This window comes from Pristiophorus japonicus, chromosome 7, assembly GCF_044704955.1.
Source record: "Pristiophorus japonicus isolate sPriJap1 chromosome 7, sPriJap1.hap1, whole genome shotgun sequence".
Classification (NCBI taxonomy): domain Eukaryota; kingdom Metazoa; phylum Chordata; class Chondrichthyes; family Pristiophoridae; genus Pristiophorus; species Pristiophorus japonicus.
The window spans coordinates 241,815,523-241,836,223 of record NC_091983.1 but is presented as its reverse complement, the minus strand read 5'-3'; the positions used below and the strand labels follow the sequence as shown (position 1 = coordinate 241,836,223).

General features: G+C 46.3%; 1 protein-coding gene across 1 annotated transcript in view; it reads left to right on the top strand.

Annotated features, from left to right (window-relative positions):
* LOC139266712 (dynein axonemal heavy chain 8-like) overlaps nucleotides 1-20,701 on the top strand; it is a 2,132,242-nt gene that overhangs the window by 2,021,793 nt on the left and 89,748 nt on the right. Inside the window, exons 86-87 of the mRNA XM_070884298.1 lie at nucleotides 6,086-6,207; nucleotides 9,132-9,250. Coding sequence (XP_070740399.1) covers nucleotides 6,086-6,207; nucleotides 9,132-9,250 — 241 coding nt within the window. The remainder of the gene's footprint in view (nucleotides 1-6,085; nucleotides 6,208-9,131; nucleotides 9,251-20,701) is intronic.

The window sequence follows — 20,701 nt, the reverse complement described above, 5'->3', positions numbered from 1 at the left end:
TCCTTTTTGAATATATTTAGTGAATTGGCCTCAACTACTTTCTGTGGTAGAGAATTCCACAGGTTCACCACTCTCTGGGTGAAGAAGTTTATCCTCATCTCGATCCTAAATGGCTTACCCCTTATCCTTAGACTATGACCCTTGGTTCTGGACTTCCCCAACATTGGGAACATTCTTCCTGCATCTAACCTGTCTAAATCCGTCAGAATTTTAAACGTTTCTATGAGATCCCCTCTCATTCTTCTGAACTCCAGTGAATACAAGCCCAGTTGATCCAGTCTTTCTTGATATGTCAGTCCCGCCGTCCCGGGAATCAGTCTGGTGAACCCTCGCTGCACTCCCTCAATAGCAAGAACATCCTTCCTCAAGTTAGGGGTGGCCTACTCCTGCATCTATTTTCTATGTTTCTATGAGACCAAAACTGTACACAATATTCCAGGTGTGGCCTCACCAAGGCCCTATACAACTGTAGTAACACCTCCCTGCCCCTGTACTCAAGGACGTTATGATGAACCTTTATAAAACACTGGTTCGGCCTCAACTGGAGTATTGTGTCCAATTCTGCACACCGCACTTTAGGAAGGATGTGAAGGCCTTAGAGAGGGTGCAGAAAAGATTTACAAGACTGTTTTCAGAGATGAGGGACTTCAGTTATGAGGATAACCTGGAGAAGCTGGGGTTGTTCTTGGAGCAGAGAAGTTGAAAGGGGATTTGATAGAGGTATTCAAAATCATGAGGGGTCTAGGCAGAGTAGATAGAGAGAAACTGTTCCATTGGCAGCAGGGTCAAGAACCAGAGGACACAGATTTAAGGTGATTGGCAGAAGAACCAAAGGCAACATGAGGACAAACTTTTTTAAGCAGCGAATGGTTAGGATCTGGAATGCACTGCCTGAAATGGTGGTGGAGGCAGACTCAATTGTGGCTTTCAAAAGGGAATTGGTTAAGTACTTGAAGGTAAAAAATGTTCAGGTCTACAGGGACAGGGCAGGGGAGTGGGACGAGCTGAAGCGCTCTTGCAGAGAGCTAGTATAGGCTTGACAGGCCGAATGGCCTCCTCTGTGCTGTAATCATTCTATGATTCAATGAGGCCGAAATTGCTCCTTCCCTTAAGGCCTGTTAGGCCATGCTGCGGTGACCCACTCTCCCCACTACCGCTGCTGCCAATCTGTCCTAAGTGCATCATCAAAGTGCGCACCGCGATGTTTCACCCGATCGCGAAATTCCGGCAAGAAAATCTTGCTCCCGCCGCTTGGTGCCACTGACAGCTTTTTCTGCCGGTGCACTGTGCTATCTGTGCTTGCAAAATGGCGGTGCGGCTACCATTAAAGGGGAGGATCTACTGCCGAGGCCACCATCTTAATTTTTTTGTCGGCCAACTGCCAGGTCTGTCCGACAATTATGCCCTTCTTAAGTGGCCAGCTGCTGGCCCGGCCGAAACCTTCCCTGGTGGCCCAGTGGACCTAACTTAAAGAATGGTAGCGGCTCGTCCCTTTAAGTGAAGGGGAGAGACGTGGTGACGTGCCAGCGCGATGACGCTGATGAGTGATAGTGGAGGACACTCCGCCCACCCCCTACTTCCACCCCTCTAGTGTGCGAACTTCTGTTCTCCACCGCACTTCCACCCCCGTTATGACCAACTGCCGGGCCGCTGGAAAAAAAAGCCAAAGAGCGGAATTTCGCTCGAGAGGCCACCACATCCACCGCACCGGTAAAAACAACTGAAACAGGGTCCATGCGCCGCGTTTCCAGCGGTTGGCAATTTCAGCCCCTATGATTCTACTATATTTACAGGTTCCCCTTTATCTACCCTGCTCGTTACATCCTCAAAAAACTCTGATAAATTTGCTAAACACGATTTCCCTTTCATAAAACCATGTTAACTCTGCCTAATCATATTATGTTTTTCTAAGTGCCCTGTTACTACTTCCTTAATAATGGATTTCAGCAATTTCCCGATAACTGATGTCAGGCTAACTGGCCTGTAGTTCCCTATTTTCTTTTTCCCTCCTTTCTTGAATAGCGGAGTTACATTTGCTACCTTCAAATCCGCTGGAACCATCCTAGAATCGGGGGGATTTTGGAAGATCACAACCAATGCATCCAATGTCTCTACAGCCACCTCTTTCAGAACCATTGCTTGGCACCCCGTTTGGGGCGATGGCTTTTGCGGGAGTATCGCCGAGTGCGACACAATTGATTCCGACAGGAATGTCCGGTTTAGCATTCCGAGAGAGAAGTGGAGCGCTAAATCAAGCGCTACCACTTCCCTTAGAGCGCTAAAGAGAGCGAGAGGGGCGGTAGCGGCAAAGCGATGCACAATTTTCCATGCAGCGCTGCTAGTTTTACAGGCTTTTCCCCTCCCTTACAGGGAAGAGGCAATGCTGCGGTCATTAAAGGCTAAGGCTGGGAATGGTCGTCGACGGCACCTGCAATACTTGCATTGGAGCACCAAGCACTCTAAGAGCATGCAGGGCTGATCAATCGTATGCTGGAAAAAGATCAAAATACAGCACACTGGGGACATTATTACATTTTGGCCTACCTGACCACCACTGTCTTTAATATCGCTCCCCAAGCGGCCAGCTTCCTGCAGCCGCCGTCGTTAACGCCCAGCGATGCTACAAGGGGCGGAAGCGAATTTTACATCCTGGGCGATAACTCACTGGATGATGTCACGATCTCCGGGGCGCATGAGATCGAGGCTGTAAGTTTTACCGGCCATGGAAGTTCACCGGTAGCGGTGCTTTCACCGCGCCCAGTCAGCAAACCCTTAGCGCCTTGTTATCGCCCCCCAGAGGCGCTAACAGGAGATGCAAAGGAGGCCAATTTCTCCCCCTGAGCATGTAGGCCATCAGGTCCATGGAATTTGTCAGCTTTTCATCCGATTAGTTTCTCAAGTACTTTCCTCTATTGATATTAATTACTTTGAGTTCCTCACTCTCATGTGCTCTTTAGTTCCCCACTATTTTTGGTATGCTTTTCGTGCCTTCTACTGTGAAGACAGATACAAAATATTTGTTTAAGGTCTCTGCCATTTCCTTATTCCCCAATATAATTTCTCTTGTCTTAGCCTCTAAGGGACCAATGCTTACTTTTGCTTCTTGGTAGTCTGTCGTATCCAACAAAGATGTTGATGTGCTAATCATCAATGGCACGTGTCTTCAAGTGGCTGTATAGGCCAATTCTGGATGCACATAGTCTCTTGCACGTCGGACAAGGGAAGTTCAATGTGCCTGATGCTGACAGTACTGCCACCCGATGTCGTCTATCTCTAGTGTCCCGCAGGTGTTGACATCGGCTTTCATCGAAGGTCTGGCAGGCAGTCCTCGTGAGGGTTCGCCACTGGATTTTATTAGCTGCTGTATTCTTGAGGTCCTTTGGTCGGATGCCACAGTACTGGAGGTTAGCCTTGATGCAATCTTTGTAGCGCTTGCGGGGGCGCCCCTGGAGTCTTTGACCTTCACAGAGCTCGCCGTGAAGAAGCTGACGAGGGATCCTTGACTCATCCATGCGGATGACATGTCCAGCCCACCAGAACTGGGCTCGCATGATCATCACCTCGATGCTAGTTGATTGTGCTCTCTCCAGAACATCAAAGTTTGACATCCGGTCTTACCAGTGTATGTGGAGTATAGATCTGAGACTGCGCATATAGAAAGCTTCCAACTTTTTGATGTGACGCCTGTAGGGTGTCCAGGTCTCACATCCATAAAGGAGAGATGAGAGAACGACTGCTCTATACACTCTTCCTTTTTACATACTTGTAGAAGCTCTTACATTTTTATATTTCTTGCTCTCATTCAATTTTTTCCCTTTTTATCAATTTTTTGGTCATTTTTTGCTGGTTTTTAAAACTCTCCCAGTCCTCATGCTGACTACTATTCTTCACAACATTAGAAGCCTCTTCTTTTAATCTAATACTATCCTTAACTTCTTTAGTTAGCCATTGATAGATCAATTTTTCCATGGAGTTTTTATTTCTGAATGGAATGTATAGTTGTTGAGAATTTTGGAATATTTTTTTAAATGTTTGCCACTGCTTATCTACTGTCATACCTTTTAACCTAATTTCCCAATCTACCAAAGCCAACTCACCCCTCATACCTATGTAATTCACTTTATTTAAGTTTAAGTCTCCCATTTTGTATTTAGGTATTTCACTCTCAAACTCAATGTGAAATTCTACCATATTATGATCACACTTTCCCAGAGGATCCTTTACTATGAGATTACTAATTAACTCTGTCTCATTGCACACCACAAGATCTAAAATAGCTTGTTCACTGGTTGGTTCCATAACGTATTGTTCTACAATAAACTGGCTTCAATGCATTCCATGAACTCGTCCTACAGACGACGTTTGCCAATTTGATTTGCCCAGTCTATATGAAGATTAAAGTCCCCCATGCTTATTCTATTACCAATGTGAGGGAGATGCACAACAGGGAGTTCCCCTGACATTCGAATAATACCCTCATATAAGGAAGAGGTGCTGAAACCCTGGCAAGGTGCATAGCCCACGCGATCTATGCCCACTGTCAGTTTGGGGTGACAACCTACTATTTATCTCGACCCCTTGCAACACCACCTCAACCATTCTGTTATTCGCCTTCGCTTCCCCAAAGACATTCCTGGGAAAAAACAAAGAGAGTTATTTTGGTGAAAAGACGAAAATATACGCTAAATGGGTGCTGTGCTAATAAGACACGACTGTTTGAAATTCTGGTTTTAGTATGCAATTTTGCTGATTACCATAATTTGAACTTGCTTGGAGGAACTAAAACGGGCACCTGCAGGTTTAGCACTCAAGTTCTGATTAGAAGCAATTTTCGTGTTGCAGTATTTGTGGGCTCCACGCACCCACTTCCACTGCTGGCTGACACACAATGGTGCATTTCAAGATGGCTCAGGGACTGAGCGAGAGGGCACACAGGTTCTCAGACGCAGCACTGGTGGTCCGCCTCACCCTTCTGCCCCTTCTGTCCCTCTCTCCTGAATAAGCTGGAGCTGTCCTGCCTGGCTTCATGTCCTTTTCCTATTCCTCCTGCAGACCAAATGGGGATGCCCGTGACCAAGCACTCCCTTTCTTTTAGTGACTCCTTTAAGGTGACCAATAACTCACTCACTCTCTTTACAGAAATCCTCAAAGAATTTCTGGAGCAAATGATAATAGAGTGTTGGTGAAGTCTTGACAAATTGTCCCAGAAAGTCTCCCAATGTGTTTCATCAGTCTTCTTCAAACCTCCAGCAGCAAATGCAAAGTGAAAGCTGAGTATCCTCAGTAATTATTTTTTTACTCCTGTTCAGCTGGTTGCTGTTAGGCGAGGGTGTTAGTTCAACCATTTGCCACCAAAATGCCATGCTGCCTCTTTAATGAGTGCTAATAGGCAATTAAAGTGGTATTCTAATGATACCTCGGGTGGCCGTTCCTAGCGTGCACTTCAACTCCTTTACCAAGATTTCTTCTTGCGCTAAATGCGGGCTAAACTAGTTGCAGCTTAAGCGGCCCATCTTGGCTACCTCGGAGACTCTTTAGTCCCTAAAGGATCCATGGACAATCGGCCCCAGACAGTTTGGATGGGGACTTTGTACTGGGTAAAGTACAGGGCACAAGTCACTCAGAGGAGGCAGCAGTGATGTAGAGCTTGGATGGAAGCTCAGAGGTTCCCAACCCTTGGCTCAGAGGCGTAGGACATTGATCTCAGGGGTCTGCTTGAAAAGTGGATTTTTATGACACCAACATTGGGGAAGGCTTTTCAGCTGTGAATTGCACCCTGGAGCAAGGTTCAGCTCCAACCTGTATGAGTTCCCCCCAGTAGGGAGACCTCAAACTCTGTTAGCACCTCCAACATGCATTGTCTACAGGCTTTCAGGTCTTGGGGGACTAATTGGAGAGACTGATGGTGTCTAGATTTTCAGGACAGCATCTCCTACCAAACCAGCCTGGAAAACAAGCCATAAAACTTTAAATAAAATAATTTACCAGATGATCTGGTTTTTAATGTGTAGGTTGAGGAAGGAATGTTGACCAGGACACTGGAGAACTACTTTGCTAAAGATGAATTCTTTGCCTAATTGTACAGGTGGAGCAGCCCTTGACCTTAAAGCCAGTCCACAGAAACCTTTCCGCTGGATCATTGATATGACTTGGTTGAACTTGGTGGAGCTGAGCAAACTCACTCAGTTTTCAGAGATAATGAATCAGGTATTGTAGCTACTTTCTGCTCATGCTCATACAGCACGATTTGGCTCAACAAACAAGCAGAAAGCATTACAGTTCAAAGAGGAGGTGGCATTTTCCACAGCAAATCCACAAATTAGAAGTTTGGTTTACAACATAAAAATGTAATTATCAAAGTTTTTATTATGACTAATATTATCAGCAGGCTGCATTTATCCATTATTCTGAATTATTTTAATTCTAGTTTGTACTTGTGTATTGGAAGAAGTGTGTATTTGAGAAGGCCAGCAAATGGGAGCAGTGAAGAGCAGTAGCTGTAGAGAGGGTAGAGAAGGATGTAAGAACCTGCCTTTAGTGGGCCCACAGCTGAGCCTTGAGAATGATTACTAATTGAGACTGAGCCATATACTGTGCTAACAGAAACAGTTAAAAGACTGACATCGAACTGATTGAGTGAAAGAAATAACATATTCAGCAATGATTTAGCTTAACCAGACTTGTTACTTGTGGTTAAGAGTAAAATCAGATGACTGTTCCTGCAGCTAAAAAGATGGACAATGATTTTAAAACATCTTTAAGTGTGGTACTGTCTGGTTGGATTAAATTCACAAAACCTGTTCGTATATTACTTAAGTTCCTGACACATGGGTCTTGCATAGCCAGCTGCAAAACGGAAGTAAATCTGCTCAATTGTCTAAGGCCAACCCTGGGATTACAATGTAATTTTTAAAAAGTGTTCCCAGATGCCAGTGTTATGAATTAGGGTGAATTACTTTGGTAGTTCCATCATCTACACGAGTCTCATGCACAGGAGTTGGTTCACTACCTGGCACTTAACCCAGTATAAGAATATAAGAACATGAGAAATAGGAGCAGGAGTAGACCATTTAGCCCCTCGAGCCTGCTCCGCCATTTAATAAGATCATGGTTGATCTGATCATGGACTCAGTTGCACTTCCCTGCCCGCTCCCCATAACCCTTTATTCCCTTATCGCTCAAAAATCTGTCTATCTCCACCTTAAATATCCTACAATTAACGGATCAGATCAAAGCTCTGCAGTCCTGCCACATCCAGTCGTGAATGGTGGTGGACCATTAAACAACTAACGAGAGGAGGAGGCTCCATGAATATCTCCACCCTCAATGATGGCGTGAGTGCAAAAGACAAGGCTGAAGTGTTTGCAACAATCTTCAGCCAGAAGTGCCAAGTGGGTGATCCATATTGGCCTCCTTCTGAGGTCCCCACCATCACAGAAGCCAGTCTTCCGCCAATTCAATTCACTCCACGTGATATCAAAAAATGGCTGAATGCACTGGATACACAAAAGACTATGGGACCCGACAACATCCTAGCTTTCGTGCTGAAGACTTGTGCTCCAGAACAAGCCGGGCCTCTAGCCAAGCTGTTCTGGTACAGCTACAATGCTGGCATCTACCCGACAATGTGGGAAACTGCCCAGGTATGTCCTGTCCACAAAAAGCAGGACAAATCCAATCCGACCAATTACCGTCCCATCAGTCTACTCTCAATCATCAGCAAAGTGATAGAAGGTGCCATTGACAGTGCTATCAAGTGTCACTTACTCACTAATAACCTGCTCACCGATGCTCAGTTTGGGTTCTATCAGGACCACTCGGCTCCACACCTCAGTATAACCTTGGTCCAAACATGGACAAAAGAGCTGAATTCCAGAGGTGAAGTGAGAGTAACTGCCCTTGACATCAAGGCAGCATTTGACTGAGTGCGGCATCAAGGGGCCTAAGTAAAGCTGACGTCAATGGGAATCAGGGGGGAAACTCTCTACTGGCTTGAGTCATACCTAACACAAAGGAAGATGGTTGTGGTAGTTGCTGATTAATCATCACAGCCCCAGGACATCGCTGCAGGAGTTCCACAGGGCAGTGTCCTAGGTTACTTCATCAATGACCTTCCTTCCATCATAAGGTCAGAAGTGAGGATGTTCGCTGATGTCTGCACAGTGTTCAGTGCCACATAATGGAGGAGTTCATCCCCACATGCAGCAAGACCTGGACAACATTCAGGCTTGGGCTGATAAGTGGCAAGTAATATTCGCGCCATACAAGTGCCAGCCATTGACCATCTCCAACAAGAGAGAGTCTAACCATCTCCCTTTTACATTCAATGGCATTACCATCGCCGAATCCCCCACCATCAACATCCTTGGGGGTCACCATTGACCAGAAACTTAACTGGACCAGCCACATAAATACTGTGGCAACAAGAGCATGTCAGAGGCTGGGTATTCTGCGGCGAGTGTCTCACCTCCTGATTCCCCAAAGCCATTCCACCATCTACAAGGCACAAGTCAGGAGTGTGATGGAATACTCTTCACTTGCCTGGATGAGTGCAGCTCCAACAACACTCAAGAAGCTCGACACCATTCAGGACAAAGCAGCCCGCTCGATTGGCATCCCATCCACCACCTTAAACATTCACTCCCTCCACCACCGGCGTACCATGGCTGCAGTGTGTATCATCTACAAGATGCACTGCAGCAACTCGCCAAACATTCTTTGCCACAACTCCCAAACCTGCGACCTCTACCACCTAGAAGGACAAGGGCAGCAGGCGCATGGGAACACCATCACATTCCTCTTCCTGACTTGGAAATATATTGCTGTTCCTTCATCGTCGCTGGGTCAAAATCCTGGAACTCCCTCCCTAACAGCACTGGGAGTACCTTCACTACACGGACTGCAGCAGTTCAAGAAGGCGGCTCACCACCATCTTGTCAAGGGTAAAAAAGGATGGGCAATAAATGTTGTCCTCGCCAGCGACGCCCACATTCCACGATCGAATTTTTTAAAATCTTGGGGTGTTACCGTTCAATTCCCGCCCAATAATTCTAAAATTCAAAGTGCTTTAAAAAGTAATTATATCTTGAATTTTTTTAAGTTGATTTTTATAGTTTGGATTGTGGTTACAGATAACTAGGAATGAGAAGGTTTGGAAAGTCTGGTTTGATATGGATGCCCCAGAAGCAGCGATAATTCCTAATGGATACAATGAATCTTTGGATTCATTCTGCAAGCTGTTGCTCATCAGGTAAGTTACACCCAGGGCAGCACATTAACCACAGTACAACTAATACTCTGGTTCCTATCTGTAGATCTACTGTAAGTATATGGCTGCATAGGAACATAGGAACAGGAGTCGGCCATTCAGCCCCCCCCAACTAGATCATGGCTAATCTGTACCTTAGTTCCATCTAGCTGCTTGGTTCCATATCCTGTAATACCCTTGCCTAACAAAATTCTACCAATCTCAGTTTTGACCCTTTGTGTGAAGAAGTGCTGCCTGAAATGGCCCAGTTCTAATTCGTAGAACCCTTTGTTCTGGACATCTCCATCAGAGGAAATAGTTTGTCTCTATCTACCTTATCAACTCCTATAATTATCTTAAACACCTCAATTAGATCACCATTTTCTATACTCAAGGGAATACAAATCCAGTCTCGGTATTCTGGCCTCATAATTTATCCCTTTAAGCCCCGGTATCATTCTAGTAAATCTGTGCTATAGACACGATCAATATATACTTCCTGAGGTGCAGTGCCCAGAACTGAATGTAATACTGTAAATAGGGTCGAACCAGAAGCTCTATATAACTGTAACATGACTTTCACCAATTTGTATTCCAGTCCCCTTGAGATAAAAGCCAACATTCCATTAGCCTGTAAAATTATTTTGGACCTCTCCACTAGCTTTGAGTGATTTCTGTACTTAGACCCCGAACTCCCTCTGCTACTCCACAGTTCCTAACTTCTCACCATTTAGAGAATCTATCTTTCTTAGGTTCAAAGTGGGTGACCTCACACTTCCTCATATTGAACTCCATCTGCTACAGTTTTGCCAAACACTTAATCTATCAATGTCCCTTTGCAACTTTCTGCTCCTATCTACAGTATTTACTGTGTCCATAACTTGGATCTGAGGCTCTCTATTCCTTTACCCAAGATATTTATAAATATAGTGAAAAGCCTGCCAATTGAAGTACATACCCATTATCCCTACTCTCTGTCTCCTAGCCCCTAACCAATTCCCTACCCATGTCATCAAGTTGGCTCCAATTCCTTGTGCTCTCATTTTTGTAAATAATCTTTTTGTGGAATCTTATCAAAGCACTTCTGGAAGTCATGATAAATAATATCTTTAGATATTCCCTTGTCTACCATGTTATCCCCCGATCTCTGTAACCACCTCCAGCCAACAACTCTCCAATAACTTGCTCTCCTCCAATTCTGGCCTCTTGCGCATCCCCAATTTTAATTGCTCCACCATTGTGCTTCAGGAGCTGGTCCCTCGGCTCTGGAATTCCTTCCCTAAGCCTCTTGACTTCTCTACCTCTCTCTCCTCCTTTAGGATGCTCCTTAAAACATATCTCTTTGACCTGCCCTAATATCTCCTTCTGTGGCTCGGTGTCAAACATTGTTTGATAAGGTTCCTGAGCAGTGCTTTGGAATGTTTTACTATGTTGAAGGTGCCTAGAATGATACTAGACTGAGAGGTTATACGTATCAGGAAAGATTAAACAGGCTGGGGCTCTTTTCTCCAGAGAATACTGAGGGGTGACCTGATAGAAATCTGTAAGATTATGAAAGCGTTTGAAAGGGTGGATGTAGAAAAGATGAAGAAAATTAGATTGCCCTCCGAAAACGGGCACAGGGGTTGGGATGCGTGATTAACCCGCGCCCGGATATAATGCAGGCAGAACACCACCTTCGGGCTGCCTGCTCATTTATATGATTTCTGCCTGCAGCCAGGGCTAAATGCGCTGTTGATTGGTTGTATACATCAGCAGGGACCCCAAAATCGATACTTGCTAGCACTACTTAAAGCTAGCCTGCACTTCTTAAAGGGGAGATGCACTGTGGCTGTAGCAGTTGCTGAGAGTCCTGTGTGAGCTGAATCTAACTTAGGAAAGACAGAAACATGGCTGAACATTTGAGAGAGCGGGCACCCAGGTATTCCAATGCTTCACTGGAAATCTTGGTGAAGGAGGTGGACAGGAGGAACAATGTCCTTTATCTGCATGCTGCCAGGAGGCTCTCCAGACATGCAATGAAAAGGCAGTAGGAGCAGTTAGCCATAGAAGTCAATGCTAGGAGTCTAGCCCCGAGGACTTAGAGAAAGCACTGCAAGAAGTTTAATGACCTCATACGAGTGGTCAAGGTCAGTGAATGTATCTTCAAATGCCATATCCTACCAACTGCAGCACCAACCTCAACCACTGCTCAAATCACCACACGCACATCACTCACCTATCAACTATCAATAAGGACTCATATATAATATTCATATGCTTCATCTCACCTCATAACAGAAACAAGACTGATGCTGAATTCTTATTCCTGAAATCACAGCTTGGCAGCAGGGGTGGGGAGGTTAAGAAGACTAAAAAGACAGTGAATATGAAGACATATCATCACTTGATTTCAGACTCACCAGCTCAGATATTGACACTGTGTGTATCATAGAGGATAGACTACAGCCGGGAACTGCACATGATGAGACACCAGATACAACATGTGCACTGCAGCCAGAGCAGGGGGCAGGAAAGTGACGTTGAGGCCAAGATCAGATCAGCTGTGATCTTACTGAATGGCGGATCAAGCTCAAGGGGCCAAATGGCCTACTCCTGCTCCTATGGGGCAAGGATAGCACAGGAGCCAGCTCACCAGAGGGCGAGGTCGCACACGAGTTTTGCTGCAGAGGACTCAGATGAGGACTTCGATGGGGCCGGCCACAGAAGAAGGCTAATGGGTATACACAACAAAATGCTTGGTGCAGTGGGAAGCAGCCAGAAAGCCTGCACTCAGCAAGGAGCATGGAGGAGTCCGACACCAACTTGGCACAGGGCTCTGCGCAGAGCTTGGAGCCCATCCTTTCCAGCATGGAAGTAGTGGCGAACTCCATTAGCACACCAGTGGACTCACGCATGATACAGCATCTGATGGCCAATGTTTCAGCTTCCACTGCAGAACAAGAAGCTTCGACCAGAAGTTTGAGTGCTGCAGTGGAAGTTCAGATTGAAGTCATGCAAGATCAACTTGCTATCATGCAAGCTCCGACGACTCTTGCAGAAGCTCAGGCTGTGAATATCAGTGTTCAAAGAGACTTTCAGGGTGTCACAGCAGTCCAGCAATCTGTCCTCCAACAGATTGCTAGAATTGCTGAGGTGCGCCCCGGGGGAGTGGCAGTGGCTCCATGAGGCAGTAGCCTGTTGTCCTCTCTCAGGATGACAGCATTCATCCTGCCACCCCGCCACCCACTAGATCCTGTGCTGTTGCCTGTCAGCCAGCCTGCACCATCACGCCGAGATGGTGCAGGATGAAGCCGGGCTGCCTTTTTTTTATTTGTTCATGGGATGTGGGCATCATTGGCAAGGCCGACATTGCCCTTTGAAGGTGATGTTGAACCTTCTTGAACTACAGAGGGAAGTTAAGAGCCGGCATGGACATGATGGGCTGAAATAGCCTCCTATCATGCTGTAAATTTCTATGATTCAACCACATTGCTGTGGGTCTGGAGTCACATATAGGCCAGAGCAGGTAAGAATGACAGATTTCCTTCCCTAAAAGGCATTAGTGAACCAGATGGGTTTTTATGACAATCCGGCAGTTTCATGGTCACCATTGCTGATACTAGCTTTTTATTCCAGACTTATTTAATTAACTGAATTTAAATTCCACAGCTGCCGTGGTGGGATTTGAACTCACGCCTCTGGATCATTAGAACAGGCCTCTGGATTACTCGTTCAGTAACATAACCACTATGCTACTGTAGCCTTCTTGGCCCGGAGCTGCTCGAGGTTGTCCTTCTGCAGTTTCTTCCACTGAAAGTAGCAGTCTTCCACCAGCTTTGCTGCAGCCACTGGGGTAACACTGCATATGAGCATTAGTACAGGCAAAGGCACACGGAAGACAGGCACTAAGGGAGTGCACAAGGGTGATTAGTTTACCTTTGTATGCACAATGCTATGGTTTCATTTCGAAAATTGGTTTGGTATGATTATTTTGTGTTGGCTTTCATTTTTGCACTGTGGCCACGAGGGATGGTAAGGAGTGTGGGACTGGTGGTGAATGGGGAATTGGGATTGCGGTTACTGCTATCGCATTAGTTCTTCAGAAAGGAGCGGTCTAGGTTGCAGCCTTTCTCTTCCGCTTATTCCTCTTCCTCCTCCTCTTCCTTCTCCTTCTTGTGCTCCTGCTCCTCAGCTTCTGACCTGGCAGCTGGGGCAAGGGCTGTTCCCTTACCGTGGCACGATTGTGCACGTGATACAGCATATACCACCACGAACCTTGAGGCATGCTAAGCCGACTACTGCAAGGCTCCTCCAGAGTGGTGCAGGCAGCAGAATTGTTGCTTCAACACATTAATGGCCTGTTCTATTACATTTCCTGTGGAGGTGTGGGTTGTGAACCAGCTCATCAGCCATATCGTCAGCGGAGAGTCCTTGTCACCCAGTAGCCAACCTTTGGGTTGTTGTGGTGGCTGAAATACAACTGGCTCAGCGGACTCACCGTGACTGCTGCCAGGATACCAGGCGTTGGCCTGCAAGATGCGTTGACTATGGTCACACACCAGCTGGACTTTCGGTTTCGGTTTCAGTACATGGCAGAGTTGACATGCGGCACCCCAAAGCAATGTGTGTGCAGTCAATGGCACCCTGCAGCATGGGGAAGCCAGCAATCCTAGCAAACACTCATGCATCTCGCTACCTGCTTGTCCCTGGCGAGAATGAAATTAAGTTAGCTCTCTTTGAATAGAGAGTCTCAGTGACATCTCTTACGCAATAGTGCACTACAAACTGCGAGATGTTGCACATATTTCGAAGAAGCCAGACACATCAAAGTTCATCGCCACGGCCAACTGATAATGCAGTCCTTGCCCTGCTCTGAGGTTACAGCTGTGGCTGCAGCAGGTGGCAGATTTCAGTGAAGACCTCCTTAGTAAAGTCCAGGCATCTCACATATTGTTCCTCGCTGAGGTTCAGGTAAGAGAATTGCTCCCTGAGCACCCTGGGTGGATATGGCCTCCTACTGAAAGCCCTTCTCCCCCTATTCCTTCTCCGTCTTCTAGCAGCTTGTCCTGCTCTGCGTAGCCTCTGTCTATTCTCCCAGTCATGCTCTATTCCAAAAGGGAGTCCGACTAATGCACCAATGTCTGAGGACAACTGGTTTGTGCAGAAGTCTTGAAGTCAGCAAAAAGTACTTCAGCCCGTACCACACCACTCCCTGCAGACTTTTGAAACTTAAAACAACTATGAAAAGCACCAAAAACATGTAGAATTATAGCCAGAAGAAATCAAGCAGCAACTAAGCTATAAATAGAAACATATAGAAACATAGAAAATAGGTGCAGGAGTAGGCCATTCGGCCCTTCTAGCCTGCACCGCCATTCAATGAGTTCATGGCTGAACATTCAACTTCAGTACCCCATTCCTGCTTTCTCGCCATACCCCTTGATCCCCCTAGTAGTAAGGACCTCATCTAACTCCTTTTTGAATATATTTAGTGAATTGGCCTCAACAACTTTCTGTGGTAGAGAATTCCACAGGTTCACCACTCTCTGGGTGAAGAAGTTCCTCCGCATCTCGGTCCTAAATGGCTTACCCCTTATCCTTAGACTGTGACCTCTGGTTCTGGACTTCCCCAACATTGGGAACATTCTTCCTGCATCTAACCTGTCTAACCCCGTCAGAATTTTAAATGTTTCTATGAGGTCCCCTCTCATTCTTCTGAACTCCAGTGAATACAAGCCCAGTTGATCCAGTCTTTCTTGATAGGTCAGTCCCGCCATCCCGGGAATCAGTCTGGTGAACCTTCGCTGCACTCCCTCAATAGCAAGAATGTCCTTCCTCAGGTTAGGAGACCAAAACTGTACACAATACTCCAGGTGTGGCCTCACCAATGCCCTGTACAACTGTAGCAACACCTCCCTGCCCCTGTACTCAAATCCCCTTGCTATGAAGGCCAACATGCCATTTGCTTTCTTAACCGCCTGCTGCACCTGCATGCCAACCTTCAATGACTGATGTACCATGACACCCAGGTCTCTTTGCACCTCCCCTTTTCCTAATCTGTCACCATTCAGATAATAGTCTGTCTCTCTGTTTTTACCACCAAAGTGGATAACCTCACATTTATCCACATTATACTTCATCTGCCATGCATTTGCCCACTCACCTAACCTATCCAAGTCGCTCTGCAGCCTCACAGCATCCTCCTCGCAGCTCACACTGCCACCCAACTTAGTGTCATCCGCAAATTTGGAGATACTACATTTAATCCCCTCATCTAAATCATTAATGTACAGTGTAAACAGCTGGGGCCCCAGCACAGAACCTTGCGGTACCCCACTAGTCACTGCCTGCCATTCTGAAAAGTACCCATTTACTCCTACTCTTTGCTTCCTGTCTGACAACCAGTTCTCAATCCATGTCAGTACACTACCCCCAATCCCATGTGCTCTAACTTTGCACATCAATCTCTTGTGTGGGACCTTGTCGAACGCCTTCTGAAAGTCCAAATATACCACATCAACTGGTTCTCCCTTATCCACTCTACTGGAAACATCCTCAAAAAATTCCAGAAGATTTGTCAAGCATGATTTCCCTTTCACAAATCCATGCTGACTTGGACCTATCATGTCACCTCTTTCCAAATGCACTGCTATGACATCCTTAATAATTGATTCCATCATTTTACCCACTACCGATGTCAGGCTGACCGGTCTATAATTCCCTGTTTTCTCTCTCCCTCCTTTTTTAAAAAGTGGGGTTACATTGGCTACCCTCCACTCCATAGGAACTGATCCAGAGTCAATGGAATGTTGGAAAATGACTGTCAACGCATCCACTATTTCCAAGGCCACCTCCTTAAGTACTCTGGGATGCAGTCCATCAGGCCCTGGGGATTTATCGGCCTTCAATCCCATCAATTTCCCCAACACAATTTCCCAGCTAATAAGGATTTCCCTCAGTTCCTCCTCCTTACTAGACCCCCCGACCCCTTTTATAACCGGAAGGTTGTTCGTGTCCTCCTTCGTGAATACCGAACCAAAGTACTTGTTCAATTGGTCCGCCATTTCTTTGTTCCCCGTTATGACTTCCCCTGATTCTGACTGCAGGGGACCTACGTTTGTCTTTACTAACCTTTTTCTCTTTACATATCTATACTTGATGATCCCTTTAAATAGTGCTGGTGGCAGTCCTACCTGCTGCTGAATGCATGTTCAACTGTGCGAGCTTCAGAGAGGGCATCAACTGGACCATTGAGCTGCAAAATGGCAGTGCTTGTGTCAAATCAACATCACACGCCGATTAACATCATGATCTACCTGCTGTGCATAACTGTGGACGTTCACTGCACATCCACTAACGCCTTCATCAAGATGGCATCCAACGTGCTTCACATCACAGGTGTCGAGAGTGATGGAATACTCTTCACTTGCCTGGATGAGTGCAGCTCCAATAACACTCAAGAAGCTCAACACCATCTAGGACAAAGCAGCCCGCTTGATTGGCATCCCATCCACCAACTTAAACATTCACTCCCTCCACCACCGGCACACCGTGTACCATCTACAAGATGCACTGCAGCAACTCACCAAGGTGTCTTCATCAGCGCCTCCCAAACCCACAACCTCTACCACCTAGAAGGACAAGGGCAGCAGGTGCATGGGAACACTATCACCTTCAAGTTTTCCTCCAAGTTACACACCATCCTTACTTGGAAATATATTGCCGTTCCTTCATCGTCGCTGGGTCAAACTCCTGGAACTCCCTCCCCAACAGTACTGTGAGAGTACCTTCACCACAAGGACTGCAGCAGTTCAAAGAAGGGGGCACACCATCACCATCTCAAGGGCAATTTGGGATGGGCAATAAATGCTGGCCTTCAGCAATGCCCACATCCCAGGAATGAATTTTTTTTAAATCTGTAACCTTATGGCCTAGCATATCCCTCTTTCTACCATTACCATCAAGCCAAGGGACCAATCATGGATTAATGAGGAGTATAAAGGAGCATGTCAGGACAGCAGCAGGCTCACCTAAATATGAAGTGCCAGCCTGGTGAAGCGACAATACAGTGAAATACCATGTTATAGACAGAGCTAAGCCATCCCAAAACCAACAATCAGATCAAAGCTCTGCGGTCCTGCCACATCCAGTTATGACGGGAGGAAGAGGCTCCGTGAACACGCCCATCCTCAATGATGGCAGAGGCTAGCACATAAGTGCAAAAGACAAGGCTAAGTCATTTGCAACCATCTTCAGCCGGTGGATGATCCATCTCAGCCTCTTTCTGAGGTCCCCACCATCACAGAAGCCAGTCCTCAGCTAATTCAATTCACTCCATGTAATATCAAGAAATGGCTCAGTGCATTGGATATAGCAAAGGCTGTGGACTCCAACAACATTCCGGCTGTCATGCTGAAGACTTGTGCTCCAGAACTTGCTGTGCCTCTAACCAAATTGTTCCAATACAGCTACAACACTGGCATCTACCCGACAATGGAAAACTGGCCAGGTATGTCCTGTCCAGAAATCTAATCTATCCAGCCAATGTCCACTCTCAATCATCAGCAAAGTGATGGAAGGTGTCGTCGACATAGTCAGTGTGAGTGTAGAACCTGCTAAACCAAGGGTAATGGTCAATATGAACATACTAAAAATAACAGACAGGTAAAGATCATCTGGTCCATCAAGCCTGTTCCACACAATTGTGATACCTTGTGTATCACAACATATATACAATACATCCCACCCAAAATCATGTGATCTCCTGGGAGAGGCAAAAAACAGATTAAAAACCCAGGCCAATTTTGGGGAAACAATCTGGGAAATTCCTCTAGGCAATCAAAACTAGTCCAGGGGATCACACTGGCTATTAAATTCCCTGCAGTACCTACCTTCTCTGAGAGGCAATCTTCGCCACAGCCAGAAACAAATCCAGCTTTTGCTTGAAGGAATTCAGTGAGTCTGCATCCGCCACATGAAAGGGCAGCTTGTTCCAGAGGTCTACTGTTCTCTGTGAAAAGAACCACCCCCTGACATTGAACCTAGATCGAGCCTTATACAACTTAAATCTGTGTCCCCTGTTCCTGCCTAACCTATCTAATTGAAATCAACTGTCAGCTGGAACATGTCTATTCCCTTCATTATCTTATAAACCTCAATCATATCTGTTATGTATACAATAAATCTTGGTATCATCTGCAAATTTGCAAATTGTGCTGCCAACCCCTGAATCCAGATCATTAATAAAAATAGTAAAAAGCAACAGTCCCAACACTGATCCCCGTGGGACACCACTGGTGACCGGTCTCTAAACAGATCCAAATCCATCTATAACTACTTTTTGCCTGCATCCTGCCAGCCAGTTTTGAATCCAGCTCAACATATTTCCATTAATACCAGAGGCTCCGATCATATAGAGAAGCCGCTTATGCGGTTCTTTGTCAAAAGCTTTTTGGAAATCTAAGTAGCCAATGGGGCTGAAATTCAGGGTCCGGATAAGGCCTGTTACTGCCGTTTTGCGGCGGCCATGCGGCAGAATCGACTGGCCGTTGCATTGCAGTCCATTGGCCACCACGACCCAAATTCAGCTTAAGGATTTGTTGGCTTGTCCCCACTTCTGTTGCTACCGACCGCCGCAAGCTCTTCTGCACCTCCAGCACACTCCGCTCCAAATTTATCTGGAAAAATCGTTGATCCGCCGCGCGGTGCCCCTGGACTCTTGTCTGTGAGCCATGGCAGCGCGGCGGCCCTTCAAGTGGAGGGCACACTCTTGGGTGCTAGGCCTCTGGCCCGGCCAAAACCCTCCCTATTGGCACAGTGACCGAATCGCCGATTCTCTCCCCTTTAAATAAGAGACGTGGTGAAGCACACACACACACACACATGCACGCAGTGAAGTCACCACCACTCCGTCGCTGAGTTACAGTGGCGGAGACTCGGTCCCGCCCCAACTTCCGCCCTCACCAGGACTTACCGCCGCAGTTCCGCCCCCATTATTAACGACTTCCAGTCCGACGCGAAAAAAAGTTCTAAGTGTAGAAAATCGATCGGAATACCGTCTCATCGCATCCGGTGGTAAAACCAGGTAAATAATCGTAGGTGAGCCACCTTTCTGGCGTGCTTGCATTTCGGCTCCAACGTCTACTGGGCTTCCCACATTCACCAACTTTGTAACTTTTTCAAAAAATACAATTAGATTTGTGAGACATTACCTCTTTTTTATGAAGCCATGTTGGGTGTCCCTAACATGTCCCTCCCTGAACAAGTATTCATATATTGCATCCCTTATGATTCTTTCAAACATCTTACCTGTTACTGATGTTAAACTGATGGGCCTATAGTTTCCCGGGTCTGCCTTGTCACCTTTTTAAAAAATGGGAACTGCATTATCTTCCTTCCAATCTGCAAGAACCATTCCAGAATGTAGTAAGCTATTAAAAATACAGGCCAGGGGCTGGCACAGCACCTGTCCCATCGCTCAGAAAACCCTCGGGTGGATAATGGTCAATGTGAGAGTATATTCTGCAAGTCCCCTTCCAAGTCACAAACCATCCTGACTTCGCCGTTCCTTCATCGTCGCTGGGTCAAATTCCTGAAACTCCCTCCCTACCAGCACAGTGGGAGTACTTTCACCACACAGACTGCAGCGGTTCAAGAAGGCAGCTCACCACCACCTTCTCGAGGGCAATTAGGGATGGGCAACAAATGCTGGCCTTGTCAGCGACATCCACATCCCATGAACGAATAAAAAAAAGCCAATGTGAGTGAGGAATCTGCTAAACCGAGGGTAATAGTCAATGTGAGTGTGGAATCTGCTAAACCGAGGTAATAGTCAATGTGAGTGAGGATCATCCTAAACCGAGGTAATAGTCAATGTGAGTGTGGAACCTGCTAAACCGAGGTAATAGTCAATGTGAGTGAGGATCATCCTAAACCAAGGTAATAGTCAAGAAGAGCAGAAGAACATAAGAAGTAGGAGCAGGAGTGAGCCATTTGGCCTCTCGAGCCTGCTGATCCGATCATGGACTCAGCTCCACTTCCCTGCCCTCTCCTCATATCTTTCTCCCTTATCTTTCAAAAATGTGACTGTGCAACCTGCTAAACAACAATAACAACTTCTATTTATATAGCACCTTTAATGCAGTAAAACATCCCAAGGCGCCTCACAGGAGTGTTATAAGACAAAACATTGACCAAGCTACAGATTAAATGATGGAGGACCAAAAGCTTGGTCAAAGAGGTAGATTTTAAGGAGCGGTTTAAAGGACGGTAGAGAGGTGGAGAGGTTTAGGGAGGGAGTTCCAGAGTTTAGGGCCTAGGCAGCTGAAGGCACGACTACCAATGGTTGAGTGATTATAATCAGGGATGCTCAAGAGGGCATAAATTGAGGAGCGCAGACATCTCGGGGGGTTGTGGGGCTGGAGGAGGATACAGAGATAGGGAGGGCTGAGGCCATGGAGGGATTTGAAAACA